The sequence below is a fragment of the Ailuropoda melanoleuca genome, chromosome 9 (genome assembly GCF_002007445.2).
Source record: "Ailuropoda melanoleuca isolate Jingjing chromosome 9, ASM200744v2, whole genome shotgun sequence".
NCBI lineage: Eukaryota > Metazoa > Chordata > Mammalia > Carnivora > Ursidae > Ailuropoda > Ailuropoda melanoleuca.
In genome coordinates this window covers 27570511-27591419 of record NC_048226.1, presented here as the reverse complement: position 1 = coordinate 27591419, position 20909 = coordinate 27570511, and the positions used below count along the sequence as shown (strand labels likewise).

The following is a 20909-nucleotide window of genomic DNA, read 5'->3' as shown; positions in this document are numbered from 1 at the left end:
AAGAAAGGGATAAAGAAAGGGGGGGTAATCAGAAGGGGGAATGAAACACGAGAGACTATGGACTATGAGAAACAAACTGAAGACTTCAGAGGGGAGGGGGGTGGGGGAATGGGATAGACTGGTGATGGGTAGTAAGGAGGGCACGTATTGCATGGTGCACTGGGTGTTATACGCAACTAATGAAGCATCGAACTTTGCATCGGAATCCGGGGATGTACTGTATGGTGACTAACATAATATAATAATTAAAAAAAAAAACATATGCTTGTCTGGAGGGCACTGAAGGAGAGAATCTCCACTCACCACTTTGGGCTGGAGAAGCAGGAGGAAGGGAGACCTCCCACCCAAATCATTCTCTTTTGTACGGGCAACTGCTAAACTGAAAACACACCACAGAGATAGCTCAGAGGTGCATTGAGTTGTGTTAGGAAAAGAAACTGGAAAATGGCTCACATGAATCAATGTGAACATTTAATGGGTCTTAATTGGAACCTTATCCTACTGTACTTAGAGCAGCGAGATGAAAGCAAAAGAAATCTGAGAGACCATTTATTTCACTCGAAAAAGCAGTAAACTGAAACTACAAAAAGATTTGACTACTATTATATTTTTATGATTAAATAAAATTGTCATAGACTAGTGCTAGTGAGCCCATAAATGCTCCATGGAATGCATCCGTGCTCTCTGACTGCTGCTAGGATGTGACCAGAAAATCTATTAGCCTTCGCTCTGCATTTATTAACCCTGCTCTTCTCACACCACCCAAGGTTTGACCCAAGTTCTCCTCGCAGCAGTGACCCAAAGCCCACTTGGAATATTTGTGTTTTAGGGCATTATTAAATGCGTTACTTATCCACCTCCCTCACACACACATCCTGTTGGTCTGTGATGGACATAATCTTGCCAGTACTGTGTGTGTCTATGTGAGGTGTAATTACAAGTTTTCGTCTTAAAGAGGCTGCTTTAGAAAATCGGAACAGCTACTAGTTGAGAATTCGTGGGCAGCATGTTTTGTATGGTGACTCTTTTATTCATTCTTAAGAAAAAAAAGTAAGTTGTTTTTTTTTACCATATTTAAATGTAATATCTGTGCAGGTCCAAGCAGTGTAAGGTGCTCGTGTGTGAATACGCATAGCACAGGATTTTATTATTTCTGCAAGTTTACAGGTCTTCAGAGACGATTTAGTCCAACTCCCCTCATTGCCAAGGAGGAGAAGGACCTGCTCAAAGGCACTGGCATCAAGCCTCCTGACATACTATCTAAGGCTTTCTGTGACCAGCCTTCCCCCTCTGCCCCTCCCCCCATCCTGTGGTAGATAATGCAAATAAACAGAAAGTCCAAAATAAAGTAGTCCCTCAAACGTACGATGATATGATGAGTCTGTATTATTTCCAAGGTCTGTGCTCTCTCAACAAGGTTCTTTCTCGGACATAAATTGAATTGGAGCAGCACTTTTGAGTATAGTCCCTGACAGCTTTAGCATCCATGACTTTTAGGGTTAGCCAAGTGTGTAAGATAATCTAGCCCAACCTTCTTGTGCTGCAAGATGTGTTTGAAGGGGAATTTAGAGCATGCCTCATTTGAAAGGTAACTCTTCTCACAGACAACATGAAAGAAGGAAAAAGAGGCTCTAACACAGAACAGAATGCTGGAGGTGACTTATTCTTGGGGAAATGCCAGTAGTGTGAGCTCTGTGTCCCCATGAGTACTCATCACTCATTCCCTCTCTCGCATGTCCACTTTTGCTAAATGCCCAGCCTCTGGGAGATGCAGAAATGAGTACAACCCAGATCTTGTCCTGTGGAACCCACAGCCTAGGAGTAGTGCCATCAGTGCAGAGACTCAGTCCTTCCGCGTCCTTCCTTCAGCAAACATTTAACAGGTGCCTGCAGTGGTCCAGGCACTGCTCTGGACACCAGGATGCAGTGGGAAACAAAATAGACAAAGTCCCTGCCCTCCAGTCGCTGACATTCTGGGAGGTAAAGGAGGGGCAGACCATAAACAAACCTGACTCTGCTGGAGTTCCTCTGGGAGATAGTTCATGGTGGAGGTGGTGCTTTGGCTGATATCTGAAACTGGAAGAGATACTTGGTAGCAAGGTAGAAAAGACATTGGACAGGCATAGGAAAGAGCACAACCAAAGGCACTGAGATGTAAAATAGCCTGGCAGGTTCAGGGAACAGCAGGCTGTTTACTCTGACTGGAGCTTAAGAGGTGGGGGAAAGAGGACGAGCTTAGAGTGACAGCTTGCCGGGCCCAGGTCAGGAAGAGACCTGTGTGTAGAGAAGACCTTGGGAATTTCACCTGTAGGAGATGATGAGACGCCCCTAAACGTTACTAGCAGGAGATGATATGTTCAAACTATGTCTCAAAGTCATTCCAGTTGGTGGGGACTAGGAAGACAGGCATCGGGATTTTTGTGCTGGAGCCTCAGGACGGAGCAGGTGGCCCTGGTTCTGAAGTGTTATTCTCCGCTGTGGGAGCGCAGTGTTGGTTGAGGCCGTAGCCTGCCCAGATGCCTCTTTGGCATCCTTCTGCTGGTGGTAACCAGCACATAGCCCATCTCCCTGAGGAAGCAGAGAACAGCAAGTCAGGGGCCTTCCCAGTTTCCCTGGAGGGACACAGGAGGACAGCCACTCACCCCTTACTACAAGAGGAAACCCTTGTTTGCATAGGATCACGTGCTCTCCAAAACTTGTGAGAGGCCACACCCCCAACTACTGGCTTTAGCCTCTCCTCCTGACCCTGGCTGCTTTCCTCCCTTTTCCCTTCCTCACTCTCCTTCCTCGTTGACACTGTGCTGGTGCCTGACAGCAATGAATCCCTGAGACCACCAGGAAGAAGGCTCATGCTTAAAGGGCCTACCTCCCACGCAGTCTGCCAAGACCTCTGCATTTAATCTCAGCCTAGAAATCTATTTTATGGCAGGAGCAAGTCTGGGAGGAGAGAAACTTATTTGCAGTGCTAACCAAGGGACTCTCTGTGTTTCTCTGCTCTGAATTTGATTGGCTTATGTCTGTGGACAGACTCTTCAAATTTTTCTCCTGTGATATTTAAATAAAGCGGCTTCTATAACCTCTCTACTCTATCCACAGGGCATCAGGTTAGAGAAATAAGGTGTATGTGTTTGGGGCATGCCATTTTCTTTCTATGATTCATAGAGGTCACTGGCCTCAAGGCCCCTCCTGTCACATTGTTTCTACCCCGGGCCCGGGCTTCAGGTATGACAAGACTGGTCAAGAGCCATGTGGACAGAGCGGCTTGGCCTGGCCACCGTGGCTGCTGCCTCTTCACTCAGCATTGTAGCAAGATCAGTGTTATGGAGAGGAATGTAACAACTACTTTGTTTCTGGTTTGCTAGAAAAAATATTCTTTGTTCCAATGATTTACAGACTCTCTCTGCTGTCTCTTTTAATGAATTTAGATGTCTAGACACCTATTTTTGCCCCTCTGTTGAGGACATCTTGTCTCTGACAAGAAAAGGAAAAAAGCAAAACAAGAATTCTTAGGCATAAAGAATTTGCTTGGTGAGATTTAACTATTTGTATACGTGTCTGTGTGAGTGTATTCTCCACTCACCCTACCACACTGACTGACAGAACTGGCTTAGCCTTCAGTTTGACCAGCTCACAGGGCTTGCTGAAAGCGGCTGTCCCTGCCCCACGCTACCCCTACTCTCCGGACTGTTGTGCCAGGAAGCTGCTGAGTTCCCTAGGGTGCCAGCCAGAATACCCAGTCCGCTTGTGCATCCAAAGATGGTGTCCCCTGAGGCCCTCGAAGCTCTGACCTGAGTAAGCCCAGGGCCCTAATGTGGCCCCGGAATTGGGTTTAGGAGCCAAAGCTCAGCCCTCATTCATTCACTCCCCTGCTAGTCAGAAGCACCTGTTATTTGTCAGACACTGCGCTAGGCACCATACCAGGCATTAGGGACGTAGCAGTGAATAAAAGGGACATAGCCCCTGTCCCTACAGAGCTTACAGCCTTGAGACTCTTGAAACCTGGGGATTTACATCTGTTCTTTGCCTAAACAAGTGTTCGTGTGCCTGGAGCCAGGCAGGGCCATGTGTATGGTTCTGTCTTCTGGTCCATGGCAGACACAGGGCTGGGGTCCTGAGGACATAAAAGTATTTAGAAACTTGCCAGCAGGCATTCTGAGGATAAATAAATAAATAACAAAATGCAGAGATTTTTAAAACCATTGATGGAATTCCTTCTAAATAAGGGGGAAATTCCAGATCACTCTTAGATCCTAGCAAAATCATCAGGATTCATAGAGTACAAGTAGCTAAAACAGAATTTGACCATTTTCTATTTTCTGTTTTGTTTCCCTAAATGTAGGTGATTTCTACAGAGCTGAAGAGTTTACTATAGGCCACTATGGTTGTATCTATGATTAACAGGTAGACACATACATACATATTTACATACGTAGGCAAGAAACCACTGTGGAACATTTCTCTAGCTTATTGCTGTTATTTAGTGTCATGGTTTTGGTATCATTGGGGAAGGAGTCGTTCACATATAAGTGGCCATTTGCAAATGACCAAAATTACCTTTAAGACATGATGTTTATTTAACATTAACTATTTGTTATTTTTTTAATATTAGAGCTTCCTGCCTTCTTAAATTATACTTTATACATCATATATTTTTGGATGCCTTAAGAAATAATATCTTGGGGCACCTGGATGGTTCAGTCAGTTAAGCATCCAACTCTTGGTTTTGGCTTCAGTCATGTTCTCTGGGTCGTGAGATGGAGTTCTGTGCGCGGCTCCGCGCTCAGCAGCGTCTGCTGCTCTCACTCGCCCTCTGCCCCTCCCCCACCCATGCGTGCATGTACTCGCTCACTCTCTCTATAGAATAAATAAATAAATCTTTCTTAAAAAAAAAAAAGAAATGAGTATCTATCATAGTGTTAGGCACATGAGGATTACTATGTGTGTGGAAACAAAGTTTTTAAAGTGTAGAGTCCTAAGTAAAGATAATGGGTTATAATTAATAAGATACTTTACTGCAATATGGTAATGTTCTCAAAACCAACTGAAAAGGGGCGCCTGGGTGGCTCAGTCGGTTAAGCATCTGCCTTCGGCTCAGGTCATGATCTCAGGGTCCAGGGATCGAGCCCCATATTGGGCTCCCTGCTCAGCGGGGAGTCTGCTTCTCTCCCTCTCTATGCCCCTCCCCTTGCTTATGCTCTCTCTCGAAAATAAATAAAATCTTTTTTTTTTAAAGATTTTATTTATTTATTTGACAGAGATAGAGACAGCCAGCGAGAGAGGGAACACAAGCAGGGGGAGTGGGAGAGGAAGAAGCAGGCTCATATCAGAGGAGCCTGATGTGGGGCTCGATCCCACAACGCCGGGATCACGCCCTGAGCCGAAGGCAGACGCTTAACCGCTGTGCCACCCAGGCGCCCCGAAAATAAATAAAATCTTAAAAAAAAAACAAAACTGAAAAGGGTAGGGATATTTAATCTTACACCAAGTGGTTCCAGGCAACTTTTTGAATTTTCATTTCTGTTCAAAATAATTTTAATTCCCACCTCTTCATTTATTAGTGTTGGCTGATACTATATTTCTTCCTGTTGTCAGTTTGTCTCCAGCAGTCTCCTAATTTGCTGATTCCAATCTATTGTAGGCCAGAAAACCACTTTTATTAGGCTTGCTTCTGAAACGTAAATTGGTAGACTGAATTGGAGCTTGCAGAACTTCCCTACGTGGATTTCATGGAAAGACTGGGCACTCTGAGGGCAGGGATGTCTGTGACTTGTCACTACCCCCTTCCAGGTGCCTCATACCACACTTGGCCAGATTAGATGCTCAGTAAACATTTGATGAATAGACTAATTTGTCTGCTCAGAGGCCTGCTTGCTCACTTCCTGGTTCTGGGCTGAATTCCAGGTAGTCACAGTTGGAGGAAAGGAGCCCTCTGGGTAAGAAGAGTCCGGCTGTTTTCCATTTATATAACAGGATAGACCCCACAGGCCTTCCTAGCCACTCTCCTTGGGATCCTGGGAAATGAGTGCAGCAGTTGTCGAGTTACAGATGTAAAAGCTACGGACTCTCCCAGGCCTATTCCATTTCTAAACCAAACTCACAACTACGCAGTACCCCACTTTTTTTTTTCTTTTTTAAATTTAACTGTTGGGAAAAACTATTCGGGTTATACAAAGGATTAACATTTTAAGTGTATTATACCCGATAGTGTTTGTGTCAGAAGTATAAGGCCAGCTCTGCGGGCACTCAAAACTCAGCAGACGGCGGCGGCAAGAGTCGCAAGCCCGCGCTCACTGTGGAGCCCCGTCCCTGCAGCGCTGGGCTCTCTCGCCGACCCCCCTTTCAGAGTCTTACGTCTGATGATTGGAGGCAAACCCTTGGCACCACCCAGCACAGCCAAGAGCTGGTTATTTGATACCTCGCCAAGCAGAATATAGGTTTTTGAAGAAAGGCCTTTTGTGTCGGTTTAATCTGTGTCTGTCGGTGGGTGTGTCTTTGTAGAATGCTGCGTGTCGTCCTCCCCTTCGTGCGCTGGCAGAGGTGTGCGAGAAGCTGGCTGGCGGCCAGACGTGGGCATGAACTCTGGCCCAGGACAGGAGCCCTGTGTCCAGGAAGCGGTGGCCTCATGAGTTTGAGAGCCCTGGACGTGCCGGGAGGTGAGAGGCCACCACTCGGTCAGAGGACTTGTCCGAGCCCAGCTCTGCCAGTGACTGGCTGGGGGGTCTGGGGCGAGTCTCTGGAACTTTCTGAGTGTTAGAGGTCCCTGTCTGCCCGCATCAGAGAGTACGCAGAGACTCAGACAATGCCGGTGGGGGCGCTTTGTAACTGCTAAGGCCTGTCTCTGCCAGTGACAGGCTGGAAGTCGTGGCGAGCGAGCCTGAGGTTCTAGCAGTGCAGTGTCACAGAAGACTTTGGATTCCTTCACATCCAATGAGAGACCAATGTCACCCACTACCCCCGGGGACGGGCGGGGGGGGACTTGGATCTTTTCCAGACCTGTCCCTAGAACCAGGCCAAGGAGAGCTGAACTGGTGCTCAGGACCCTGAGGTCCCCGAACCCAACTTCCTTCTAGGGTAGAAGACAACTTATCACAAAATTCATTCTTTAGGGACGTCTTAGTAGTCAGTTTGGGCTGTAGTGTGTTTCTCACAGTTCTGGAGACTGGAAGTCTGAAATCAAGGTGCCAGCCTGCTCGGGTTCTGAGGAGGGCCCTCTTCCAGGTTGCAGACTGCCAGCTGCTTTTATTCTCACAGGGTATTCTCTTCTATTATTCTCACAGTGCCCTGAGAGCACTCTGGGGTCCCCTTTACAAGGACACTAATCCCATTCATGAGAGTCCACCGTTGTCATCTTAAATCACCTCCCAAAGGCCCACCTCCTGATGCCATCACACTGGGGGTTAGGATTTCAACATACGAGTGGAGGAGGGACACAAACATTCATTCTACAACAAGGGACAACATATGCAGACCTGAGGCAACATGATGTGAAGACCACTGAAACCTCTGAGTCAGAAAATGGACTCTGTACCTAATAAGAAGAGATATAGTAGGATTCTTCCCCAGGGCCAGGCACAGATGAGTTTGTTAACTAGGAACTCTCTGTCACTTTGATTCACTCATTCCAGTAACTCCCACGTGCCTAGCCCTCCAGGAGAGCAGCGGAGCACACAGAGTAAAAGACACAGTTCCTGCCCTTTGGAAACTGCAAATGAAGCTGTACACACTTACATTGTGATCCCTGCTGCCATGTTTTGGGGTTGAAAAGGAAAGGCTGTCTCTGGCTGTGCTGCCTGGGCAGACTTCCTGGGCTTAAGGATTTCCTTAAGTGCTTCGAGGGAAGCTCATCCTGGGTCTGAATCAGGAGCCCACAACACAAGCCTATTAGCTTTAGCCCTTCCTGCTCTGTTTTCAGATTGACAAGTCTAGCACAACAGCCTCAAGACACACACACACACACACACACACACACACACACACACACACAGTTAGCTAAGCCTCTCTTTCTCTGTACCACTTACCTCTGTTTCTTGGATCGTGCTTATGCTGGATTTTCTTTTCAGAGCTGTCAGAATGCACTTCCTACCCCATCACCACAAGATCCTGGCTGGCATCCCCAGCTCTGTTTGCATAGCTCTGTCCTGTGCAAGCAGGGCCAGGGAGAGGCCGCAGCAGTGGCTTCCCAGGTAGCATGAAGCTTGCCAGGGAGCCCCGCCGGAATGCAGGGCCTGCTGCTGTCAGACCTGCGTTCTAATGAGTGGCCCTTATGGAGAGATGGGGGTGGGATGATGGAAGGCACTCATTAGGCCTCATACCGGGAGGGGACTTCTGGTCCTACCAGTATGTGGGAGCCAGATCCAGCAGGAGAAGACTTGGAGCAGCGGAACTGGTGAGCTAAGCACACCCTCATAACTAATATGTTTTTTACATTATGGTCACAGACACTGTCTCACTTGCTCTTCATCTAAACCCTGAAGGCTGACATCTACCTCTTTTTTTTCTTTCAATTCCAGTGTAGTTAACATACAGTGTTCTATTAGTTTCAGGTGTGCAATATAGCGATTCAGCAGCTCTATGCATTACTGGGTGCTCATGATGACAAGTGTACTCTGATTCCCATCACCTGTTTCACCCTCCCCCCACTCACCTCCCCTCTGGGAACAGTTTATTTGTTCTGTATGGTTGAGTCTGTTTTTCGTTTGTCTTTTTTTCTTTACTCATTTGTTTTCTTTCTTAAATTCCACATATAAGTGTTTGTCTTTCTCTGACTTCTTTAATAATTTTTTAAAAGATGTATTTATTTATTTGAGAGAGAGAGAGAACATGAGCAGGGTGGGGAAAGGTGCCCCTCTGACTGACTTCTTTCACTTACCATTATGCCCTCTAGTTCCATCCACATGATTGCAAATGGCAAGATGCCATTCTTTTGATGGCCGAGTAATATTCCATCATATATATACACCGCATCTTCTTTATCCATTCATCTGTCGATGGCCAGGCAGGCTGCTCCCTAAGTTGGCTGTTGTAAATAATCCTGCAATAAATATATGGGTCCGTATATCATTTTGAATTAATGTTTTTGTCTTATTTGGATAAATACCCACTAGTGGAATTACTGGATCATATAGTAAGTCTATTTAATATTTTGAGGAACCTCCATACTGTTTTCGAGTGGCTGCACCAGTTTGCATTCCCACCAACACTGCAAGAGGATTCCCCTTTCTCTGCATCCTGACCCACGCTTGGTATTTCTTGTGTTTTTGATTTTAGCCATTCTGACAGTTGTGAGCTGCTATCTCGTTGTGGTTTTGATGTGCGCGTCCCTGACCATGAGTGATGTTGAGCATCTTTTCATGTGTCTGTTGCCCATTCAGATCTATTCTTTGGAGAAATGTCTGTTCGTGTCTTCTGCCCATTTTTAATTGGATTATTTGGGTTTTGGGTGTTACGTTGTATAAGTTTGGTTTTTTGGTTTTTTGTTTTGTTTTGTTTTGTTTTTAAGAGAGAGAGAACACGCATGCGAGCAGGAGTGGAGGCTGGGGCAGAGGGAGAGAGAGAGAATCAAAAGCAAGCTCCATGCCCAGTGAGGAGCCCAAAGCAGGGCTTGGTCTCAGCACCCTGAGATCATGACCCAACCCGAAATCAAGAAGCAGATGCTTAACTGACTGAGCCACCCAGGCACCCCTCTAAGTTCTTTATACATTTTGGATACTAACCCCTTATGTCATTCGCATATATCTGCTCCCATTCTGTAGGTTATCTTTTAGTTTTGTTGATGGTTTTCTTTGCTGTGCAGAATAGCTATCCCTATTTTATAGAAAGGACCCTGAGTCTCAAATTGGTTAACTGAACAGAGCTAGCCTTGGAGCCCAGGGCTACCCAACAGCAAGCACCTTGAGCTGTAGTTTCGTGGCTTATGGCCACTGAGAGACAACAGTTGATTCCCAATCAGCCCTGAAATACACCTGGTTAGCGAGGGTAGTCTTTCTAATGAAACATTATTCTGGCCAGGGGAAATGAGGAATCAGTTAGCACTGTGCTATGGGCTGAGTTGTGTCCCCCCAAAATTCATATTTTGTACCTTAACCCCCCAATGTGACTGTACTTGGAGAAAAATGAGGTCATAAGGGTGGGGTCTTAATGAGACAGGATTGATGGCCTTGTAAGACCAGGAAGAGAGCTCTCTCTTTCCGTGTGCACTCACCGAGGAAAGGACTCATGGAGGTGTAGGTCTGCACACCAGGAAGAAAGCGCTCATCAGCCATACTGACTTCCTGATCTTAGACTTTCAGGCTCCAGAACGGTTGTTTAAGCTGCCCACTCTGTGGTATTTTGTTATGGCAGCCTGAACAGAGTCAAACAGGCTGGTATTTGAATCTGGGAGCTTCTCTCCACCTAAAATTCCTCCACCAATTGTCCCTGAAGGTCCAACCCACCTTCTCAGTGTAGCCTTCCACATTCACCTAAGGAGTAATCCTTCCCTCCCACAGGGTCCCCTAATCTTTTGTCCTCCCCTGTCTGATGACCCAGTCTCCTTTGTATTCGTTGTCACTTGTGTACATACCTCCTCTCCCCGAGAGCTAAAGCATGGATTCTCTCTGTGTTCCTATAGCACGTGGCCCAGGAAGCACTCAGTAAATGTCCACTGAATTTAGAGCTCTCTCCTGGCTCTCTCTCTCACTGCACCAAACTATACTTCAACTATACTCTCTCCTTTGTAGAACACGCAAAGATTGGAGCTGGTGGGTGGCCAGACGTCAGCAGATGAAAGAATCAGCCCATCCACTTGTCTGATCCAGATTCTTTTTAAAAAAAACTTTTTTTTTTTTTACACTAGATTCCTTCTTAACATAGCATTCGGATCCTCCTGGCCCTCCACCAGGCTGTAGCACACATTGGCAGCATGGAACTTTCCTTCTTTTAAAGCCCTTCTTCCCAGAACTGTTGATAGTTCCAAAACGAAGAGAGAGTGGGAGTTCCCTCCCCCTCCCTCATTCCTTCAATCCCTTGTCAATCATACTAAAGAAAAAAAGTGGCAAATACCAGGGCATTTGGGTAAAAGATGTCCTTCATTGATAGTGGAATTATGCCCACTGGCCTCTGCTGAGAAGACCAGAGGAGGGACCTGTGCTGTGCATAGTACTTTCTCTTATGTTCTAGTACAAATAGTTTCCATATGATTTGTCTTAAATTCAAAGTGTAGGAATCTAATTTTGAGTGAGAAGGAATATATTTAAAGATCCAACACCCTTGGTCATGTTCCCTTTTTTTATTTGGGTACTGGTGACATGGGTATGTTCACTTTCTAAAAATTGAGCTATTAACTTAAGAGGTGCATGTATGTTATACTTTGATGAAAAGTTTACTTCTGAAAAAATTCTCCACTTTGAAACCCAGAGAAATTGAACCACTTTCCCAGGGTTATGCAATGAGTTGGTGCCCGGAGTAAGGGCAGGAACCCAGGCCTCCCAGCTCCTTAGTTAGCACCTAAGAGCAAGGGGAAAGTTCAATTTCAACATCTGAATGTTGCTGGACATTCCCCTGGTTTCCTTGGAGCCCTGCTCTGCATCTGAAAATGGACATCATATTGGAGAGGGAGTCTTCCTATTATTTGGAGCCCTACCAGCCCCCTACGTGCTGTCTAACTGATGACTCTGAAATCTACAGCCAGGCACCTCCTTTCTCTTGGGGCACTTGTCTGGAAAGGAGCTCTGTGGGGAGCCCCCCTGGGTATGTGTTGGCCTGTGTACCCTGAAAGGAAGGGCAGCTGGCCTGGTCAGGCTCAGGATGGTGCTCACCTTAGGTCTTATCGGCAGCCACTTGTCTGGAGAAAGGTGACAGACCAATAGTTCCTGACTTAGTTACAGCTCCATCAGGAAGGCATGTATAGAGAAAACATCATTATAAATCTGAGATTTTTCTCAACTGTTTCCATTTCATTCATTCGCCAAGACTTTCCTATTCCATGATGACTCGCTATTGACTTTGGAAAGCTGGAGCAGCTCATGGTGACGTTTGACCACCCCAAGGCCAGGGAGCAAGTGACTGGATAAAATAAACTTGAGCCCTGCCCTCAGCCCCTGATCTGTACAAAGCCTCTCGGGCAACTCTGTCCCGGTGCCCAAGGCCTGTGCAGTAAGGTCATGCTCTCTGTCCCCCAGCCTTGCTTCCCTGCCTCTATGGGAAGTGTTGAGCCTAACGCAGCTGGCCACTCAGCTGTGCTCACTGACAGCAAACTGCCACAGGAGTGGTCTTGCCCACCAAGTCTCAGTGCTACAGGTTGGCCCCCTCCTGGACCTCCTAATCCTATCTTCCTACCATGTCTGAAATGTGGTTCAAAGGACAGTGCCGACAAGATGCCCCACTCTGGCTCACAGCCAAGCCAGGCGGTGTGGCCCTTACCACCCCTGGCAGACCCTTACCTATAGCCTGAGTGAGTTCTAGCCCGGGTGGTCCTGTGGGTAGAGCACCCTACCAGGTAGGTCCGTTTGTGTCTTCTACACTGTAGGGACTGAAAGTAGTTGCCTCTGGCAGGGCATCTCACGACACTGCTGGTGACCTCTGTAAACTCACTTCTCCAACAGGCCCACGAGAGCCAGCTCCATTCCTGGAGGGGACTGACAGGCCCCTGAGGGGCTCTCCTTCGGCCCAGTGAGGGTCAGCAGTCCAGGTGGAGGAGGTTCTCGTTACGCTTGCACGCTGCTCATTTACCAGGAACCAGGAGTTGTCATCTTTGAGTTAACACTGTGCCTGTGCCAGCCACACTGGCCCGTTTAATATCTTTTCAATTAGTGAATCTTCCAGTAATAGCGTTTTAACAATGAAGTTCCAAAGAAAACAACTACTGCTTCATTTTTGGACAGGGGGGAATCTAAGAGACTCGTAATAATGGTATCATTATAAATTCTAAAGTCGTGGTCATTTGGCTGTGCTACAAAATTTGTAGCTAATAATTAAAATAAAGCTTTAAGTAAATGCTTTATCAATAAAATAGATGATGGGACATATTTTCCGCAGCCAGTGGTCAGAAATGGCAGCGCATAGCCATGTGCTGAATTGTCACGCTGAGTCTTTAAAATTCCTGCTGGATTTGAAGGTATTAACAAGTCCCTATCAACATTCTCTAAAGGTTTTTGATGTCATTTTAGCTATTGAACTAAAATATGTGAACTATTACTTTGTTGATTTTGTTCTTAAACCAAACTGCATTATCATCTGAGAGTGTGTTCTTAAAGTATTGTTAAAAGTACTTTGAAAACTTGTAAATCCCTGTAATTTATGTTTCTCCTGCCTCTGCTGTTTCATTCTGTCCTTCTGGTTTTAATTTGAATGCAGTCCTTTCAGGGTGTGTACCTGTAAAATTACGTTTTTCCAAGTACAATTTACAGTCCTGACCTTAGATTTTACAGTGGTCCTAACTTTCTTTGAGTTTCCTCTTATACCAAGAAGTGGGCTTTGGGTCACCCAGCTCTTTCATATTAGAACCGTCTAATCAAGGTTACTTGAAACAGATCTCATTTTGGCATTTCTTAGTTTATCATGTAGGCCTAGGGAGTAAATTAGGAGGGCTTCCCTGCAAGCCCATTAATTGCATTGCCCCATTTCTTGAAATGTACACGGTTGTAAACCTAGACTGCTTCAAGACTAGGGTCTCATTTATCTAAACAACTCTCCTTTTAGACTCAATGGCACTGATGGAAACGCAGATAAGGAATGTGGATCATCAGAGGAAGGGTCTTTTGGAGGCTGTGCTCGCTGAAACTTCCCACTCCTCTCACAGTCCCCTCTCCTTTCCAAGGGCTCATCTGCATACTGAATAGTCTGTCCACCTTCAGTGCATTCCAGGAGCTAGGTTAGGGGAAGACTGCCGCCAGCAGAGGGGTAGGAGAAGGCATCTTTCTTCTGAGCAAGCTCTTTGCAGGTTTCAAGGAATAGGGCTGCTCTGCTTTAAGGGGGAGGGTGGGGGCAGGGCGCTTTGTTAAAGCAGTGTGTTTCTTGAATCCATTTTATAGGCATCCTCTCTCCATGGCAGCCGTGCTCTTCACTGTGGAGTACAAATGGCTGCAGAACTTTGGGGATCTCTTCCTTAAGTTAGGGAATGAGATTTCCTTACTTTCTGTTCCTTTCAAATATCACTTAGGAGTTCGGAGTCTCTTTTTTCCCCCCTCTCTCTCCTTCCGCTCCTTCCGCGTGTTCTCCATGGTCTCACAGACACTGGTGGGGGATGCAGGAGGAAGGGGCAGGCACGGCTTTCTGGCAGTTGACCTAGGTTCCCTCCTCTGTTTCAGGTCATCGTACAGTCTGGCCGCCACCCCACCGTGCTGCAGAAGCTCTGCCAGCTGCCCTTCCAGTATTTCAGTGACCCACGGCTGATCAAAGTGCTGTTCCCTTCACTTATCGCTGCTTGTTACAACAACCGTCAGAACAAGATCATTCTGGAGCAAGAGATGAGCTGTGTTTTACTGGCCACGTTCATTCAGGTACCTTCTGTCTTATGCCCGATCCTCTGGCTTTATGTGTGAGCTAATGCAGTTGAAAAGGAAAAGTGAACCAGCTGTTTACTCTTGCCATCCACAGTATCTTTTAAATTTTTCACGTATTTCTGTGCTTGAAAATTAATTTCTAAGATAAGAGAATAGTAAAACTGGGGTTGAGTGTTGTATAACTTCTACTTGGAGGATTTCAAGAAAATATTTTCCCAGTTGATGGAATGGTAAACTCACAGCAAGGAAATGTTTTTAAAAAGATGGCCAGACTTCTGTAAGGCTTTAGCATTTACATTCATCTAGTTTTTAGTCTAGCTATGGGGAATAGATAAGGATTGCAGAAGAAAGATCAAGTAAAACTTCAGTTGATTTGTAAGTTTTTAAATAAGTATGATTCATACACACATGTGTGTATGTGTCATAAAACCCTGTTATATTGCTTTGTAAAAAGATCTAACGCTTGTAAGAATGGCCTTACGTTTTTCTGATCCAGCTCAAGTCTATAGGACTGGAATCAGAATTAGCGCTGCAGCAAAGCAGTGTTTCCACATCTAAATTAACTCAGTCAACCGACAATAGAAAATCAAGTTGGCCATTCTGTAACATTCGCTAATAGCTAATCCTGTCATTTTTTTTCTGTCATTGTGATCATTAGTTGCTGAAAATCTTCCATTTCCTTTGAAATGTTCTACCATAAAAACCAGTGTGTTTTTGTTCCATGACGTACATGTGATGAAAAGACAATGTTTTCTGTTCATAATAATGAAACAAAAAGCGGAGCTCTGTATTAGTGTTGTTCCTTATTCTGGCTAATATGTATGTATATCATTGTTGAAAGGATGCGATCCTGCCCGGCTGGTTGGGATAGCTACAGAAGCAAGCTTTCTTCACCTTAGACATAAGCAGTTAGTGGTTTACATTTTTTTAAAACTATCCTCTGTTAGATGACCAATTAATAAACACAACTAGATCAGTTTTGTTTAGAAATGTCTACTTTCAGCTTAGTTATTCTCTTTGAGTCTAGGTTCTATTTTCTGAAAATTTTTTCAAAGATATTCAGATCCATAGGTTAAGGTATGGATTTTCAAAAAAAAAATCTTATGGTTAAATTAAAATCTTAATACAGTCTTACATAACCATCATAGCACCATTTAAGAATTCTCATACATTCTTAAAGCCTTAGGATTAAAATTTAAATAGAAAATGCAGTATAGAGGATTTTTAAAACTGTGATCTTAAAATTCATTCTCTTATTCAATAATTTTTGAGTGCCTCTGGTGTACTGGGCACTGTTCTAGGCACTGGGAATACAGCAGTGAAGAAAGGTAAAAATCCCTGCCTTTATAAATCTTTCATTACAGTGGGGGGAGTCAAACAAACAAACAAAAATAAGTCAAACAAATAGCATGTCAGATGGTGTTAAGCACTGTGCAGAAAAGTAAGGCAGGGAAGAGGGATAGGGGCTGCCAGGGGGTGATGGGCCAGACAGGCCTCAGCCAAGACAGTGATAGTTGAGCAAAGACAATCTTGCATCTGTACCAACTTAGTCCCTTACAGTTTCAACTGCTTGGAAAACAATTTATAAAAATACAAATGATATCAGAATTCAAAGTAAAGTAAAGAACATATATATTACTTGTTTCCATCTCATATTGTTCTTAAGGTATTTCTAACATTTAAATGTAATTTAATATAACACATTTAACATACGTTTAGACACACATTTTATAAATGTTACAGAAATTTCTTATTTGGGGTAGCGTCTTATAGTAGTGAAATTGAATCAGGTTTTCTATAATTATTATCAGGGGAATGAATATATATTAGATTTTAGGGGCACCTGGGTGGCTCAGCGGTTAAGCGTCTGCCTTTGGCTCAGGGCGTGATCCCGGCGTTCTGGGACCGAGCCCCACATCAGGCTCCTCTGCTATGAGCCTGCTTCTTCCTCTCCCACTCCCCCTGCTTGTTTTCCCTCTCTCACTGGCTGTCTCTCTCTCTCTGTCAAATAAATAAATAAAATCTTTGAAGAAGAAAAAAATATATATATATATTAGATTTTAGTTTATAGAATGGTTCTTTGAGGTCCCCATGTGTTAGATTATTAATATCACTAGAAAATGATACTAAAAGTAGGAGGCAGTGGTTTGTCATAGATTTTGGAAAATTTACATATTATGTACGATATTTTTCACTTTCCATCTTAAAGTAAAATTACTAGACTTTTAAGATTTAGCTGCAGAAGATATAAGGGCTTTTAGAATTGTGCTTTTTAAAAAAATGTTAAAAATCTGTCATATTTTAGGATAATAAATCTGGCTAAAGCCTTCAGTTTGTTAGCTGAAATAAAGTTGTGGTTTCTACAGTAGACAGCATCATAACCCCCGCTGATCCCATAGCAAGATGTGAGTCATCCCTATTTGATTTAAATTAAGAGAACCTGAACATCAACTTCTTTTTTTTTTTTTTAAAGATTTTATTTTACTTATGTGACAGAGAGACAGCCAGCGAGAGAGGGAACACAGCAGGGGAGAGGGAGAGGAAGAAGCAGGCTCCTATCCGAGGAGCCTGATGTGGGACTCGATCCCGGAACACCGGGATCACGCCCTGAGCTGAAGGCAGTCGCTTTAATCACGCCCTGAGCTGAAGGCAGTCGCTTTAACGACTGCGCTACCCAGGCGCCCCTGAACATCAACTTCTTAAGCTTTCATATTTGGGCTCCAAAGTAGTCGTGCAAAGATAGTTGTCTCAGAATTCAGAAGCACATTTAAAGCTGACCTCAGCTAAATTCTCTGTTCGTAGCATTGGTATAAAAATACTTTTCTTGTCTCACACAGGATTTTGTACATACTCCAGGTCAGGCAGATAACCAGTCTTATCAGCCCAGAGGTATGTCTCTATTGAAATGAAATGCCATGTGTTTGTTAGCTGAATAGACATGTTTCTAACTCCACCCTCTGAAACTGTTACAGAAATCGATTTATTACATCACCTAAAACATTTGAGATCTGGCTATCAAGTATATTTCAGTAGTAAAGAAACAGATTTTGTCATCAAGCATGAGTGCATCAGAATATACAGAGAAATCTATGAAACTAAAAGAAAAGCACAAAACATCTTTATGTAATTTGTATTCACCTCATGCAAGGTATAATAAATGGTGAATAATTACTTAAGAGCTGCTTCATAATATGGGAGACAAGCAGGTCATTAATATTGGCCTACACTACTCACATAAATGCTAAAATCACATAGGTTTGGTTTCCTAGCCATGTTCAGGATAAAATTATTAATGATAGTAGCCCATATTTTCCCCCTAAATTCAAGTACTTGAATTTTTTTATTGAAAATAAAAAGTATAAAATTGTTTTACTTGGAGAAAAAGCCATCAGATTAGCAAGAGTTCAGAGGCCAAAAGACTTACAAGCTTTTTTTTTTCCTGTAGTATTCTTGCTGAGGTGTTTTCTATGATCAGAGCTAGAGATGTAGAATTTTAAAGTGCATTTTTACTTTTTTAAATATTCTATACACACTGTAATTGAGAAGTACAAGCTGCTCTTTATCTGACTGTCAGGACAGCATCTCTGATTAATGAGACCCTAACACAGATTTCCCCAATTCTTCCATTAGTGTGATAGTCTTTAAAGTGGCCAGGGGTCCACTCCCAGCAGGATCCTCTAGGGCACCCACCAAGTAGCCCTTACTTGGGGGGGGAGTCACCTTGGAGACACACACACACACACACACACAAACACACGTGCATGCACCAATTATCTGTAGGGGACAGGTATTGAAAAGTACATAGAAAAGAATATAAAGCTGTAACAGTATCATGAAAAAATGTCATGTTTTATTGATTCAGGCATTCAGAGAAGTAAACAGAAAGCTATGCCCCTTTTCAGAAATTCCAGTCAAAAATCATAGTTGGTACCATTTGTCTAAGCCAGAATTAGTGTGCAAGTTCAGGTCTGCCCTGACTCACTCACTGCCTTTTTTTTTTTTTTTTTTTAAGCTATTGGAGACTACGTGGGAGAAATCAGTATAATTTACTATTTCTTATAAAACAATGTCTTAAATTTTGAATATATGAAAATGGCTTGAAAAATCTTCTAATGTATTTTTAATTGTACAGTAATTTTTTTGCCAGTAAGAAGCATAGACCTTTTTTCTTCCTTTCTCCTGGCTGTGAGGATGAGTCACCATTTGCTCCATATCTGGCAGGCAGCGTCCCAAGAGCTGCCTCTGTCTGGTTGGTGGGCTGAGGCCTGTGGGAGTCTCAACTTACTTTCTTTTCCAAGGGCCCATCTTCTCTGACGTCCATGCTTTCCCCAATTACAATGGGCTTACTCCACAGTACAGCAAATGGGGTGTGTTCTCTGCCTCTGTCAGCAAGAGTCATCCCTATATTGGTGACAGCTCCTGATATGCTTACTTGGTTTAAAAGAAAAGATTATGCCACACGAAGTGCCAGTCTGTTCCCCTTTTGCTTAGATTTAGTCCCCATAAAATGTCTCAAGGCATTTTGAGTTCATTGCCCAGGTGAGCCCCTGCGTTGTAAGTGTCCTGGTAGCTTCTGGTAGCAGCGCGTTCTTATTGCTAAAGAAGAATTTTGGTGCTCAAATACTCGCTGCTTGATCACTGCCCAGCTATGGCATTGGTTCTTTGCCTACATCAATAACCGATAGAGTTCTTACTCATTCCCTCTACTTAGATAACTGAATGCCAGATTTGAGTTTTAAAGTTATACTTAAAATATTTTAAATTAGACTATTTTAGAAGACAAACATCAAGTTTACATACAGATTTACCCTTTCCAGGCTATCTTAAGAATGGAATGTCTGTCATTTTACTTTGTTCACCATACTTGCTTGCCCCTATTTTCTTATTCTGGAATCCAAAAACAATTTTTTGTAATGTTTTACAGAGGGGTTAATATCTGAATGTGTTAGAGGCACAAAATAAGTAGATACAGCTAGGTCAGCTACCTTCTTTATATAAACTTCCATCATGGCTTATTTGAAGTGCATGTCTCCATTTTGTAGTCAGATATCAAAATAATTTCAGTTGCTTAAACTTCAAAGAATTTAACTATTTTCTTTTTTTCCTCTCAGGAAAATCCCTTGGTTCAACCCAAGACTATCTTGAGCTGGCTAACAGATTTCCTCAGGAGACCTGGGAAGAAGCTCGACAGTTTTTTTTAAAAAAAGAGAAAAAATAAATGACTTGGTTAGTTCTGTATTTGAGTACCCTTGTTAATATTTTAAATTGTTGAAACAAATGTTCTAACTGTTCCTTAAGAAGCTCATTTTCACATGTTTATACTCTCCCCTGCACTGTAGATATGGTATATACTTTGCACTATTTGTAATGATTGTAGATACTTTAATGTTCTAATTCTGCAAGTTGAGTTTATTTCACTTATGCACAATATTTTGGAGTTCAGTAACCTACATCCTATGATAATATATACTTTGCATTTGTAATATGGGTGAAATTAGACATAAAATTAGCAAGTCTGTTTTGTTCTTGTAATAAAATAACTTATTCTGTTTGCAGTGGTGACTTTTCTTATTAAGGCAGTACAAATTTGAAAGAAAAATGTTAACTCCAGCTCTGAGAGTATCTTAGTTGAAGACTTCAAGTTAACCTCTAAATTTCCCTTTTCAAGGTGTGTTGTAAAGATGTTCGTAACGCTTGGGTATTCTAATGACATAATATGTTTGGGGGGCTCTTTGAACTGAGCCGGGGGCATTATATTCATTGGTCTGCCCAACTTTTCCTGGCGGACCTTACTGAGAGCTCCTGTAGCACCGCTGAACTGAAATGATTCTCCAGAATAAACATTAGCGACTCCGAAAGACCAGCCCTAGGGAATCACCTTGAAGTGTTTTCTGAGTAACTGTGAAATGAAGCAGCGCTGAAGTAAAGTAAAACAGAAGGCCGAAGGGCTCGGAGTAAAAGTTGTGAACGGCTCGGAGTAAAAGTTGTGAACGACCCGGTGCACCGCTCACAGTTGAACGTGAGAAGTCCGCCCGGAGACGTCGACCTTCTCCTGTCTCCTTCTCATCGTCTCTCCACCTTAAGCCGATGGTCAGTGTTAAGCCGTTCACTGAGTGACATCTGTAATAATTTGTCAGATAAGGATCAAACATGACCAACAAAAAAAGATCTGGTTGGAAAAAAGTGGCCTGAATATGTGTCAAAGACCAGACTATAGGGAGCTCGGGGCGGGGGAGGGGGCGGGGGGGCAGAAGATACGAAATTTCGATCGGTTTTTTAAAAGCAAACTTAACCTAATTTTCAGGGCACTTCTTTATGGAGCCTCATAAAGCTGCTGAGTTACGTGTATGCTGTTTTTACTTCTTTGCAAATCGGGAGAAAATAAAGAGGTCCCAAAAATCCAATCAATCAATCAACGGCGAGCGCTCT

General features: G+C 43.6%; 1 protein-coding gene across 4 annotated transcripts in view; it reads left to right on the top strand.

The window, feature by feature from the left end:
* Positions 1 to 20721, top strand: part of SCAPER (S-phase cyclin A associated protein in the ER) — a 490627-nt gene extending 469906 nt beyond the window's left edge. For all 4 annotated transcript variants that reach the window (XM_034668001.1, XM_034667999.1, XM_034668000.1 and 1 more), the window contains 3 exons: positions 14286 to 14477; positions 17318 to 17369; positions 19592 to 20721. In XM_034668001.1, the coding sequence (XP_034523892.1) occupies positions 14286 to 14477; positions 17318 to 17369; positions 19592 to 19698 (351 nt within the window). In that variant the 3' untranslated portion in view covers positions 19699 to 20721. The remainder of the gene's footprint in view (positions 1 to 14285; positions 14478 to 17317; positions 17370 to 19591) is intronic.
* The last annotated feature ends 188 nt before the right edge of the window (positions 20722 to 20909 follow it).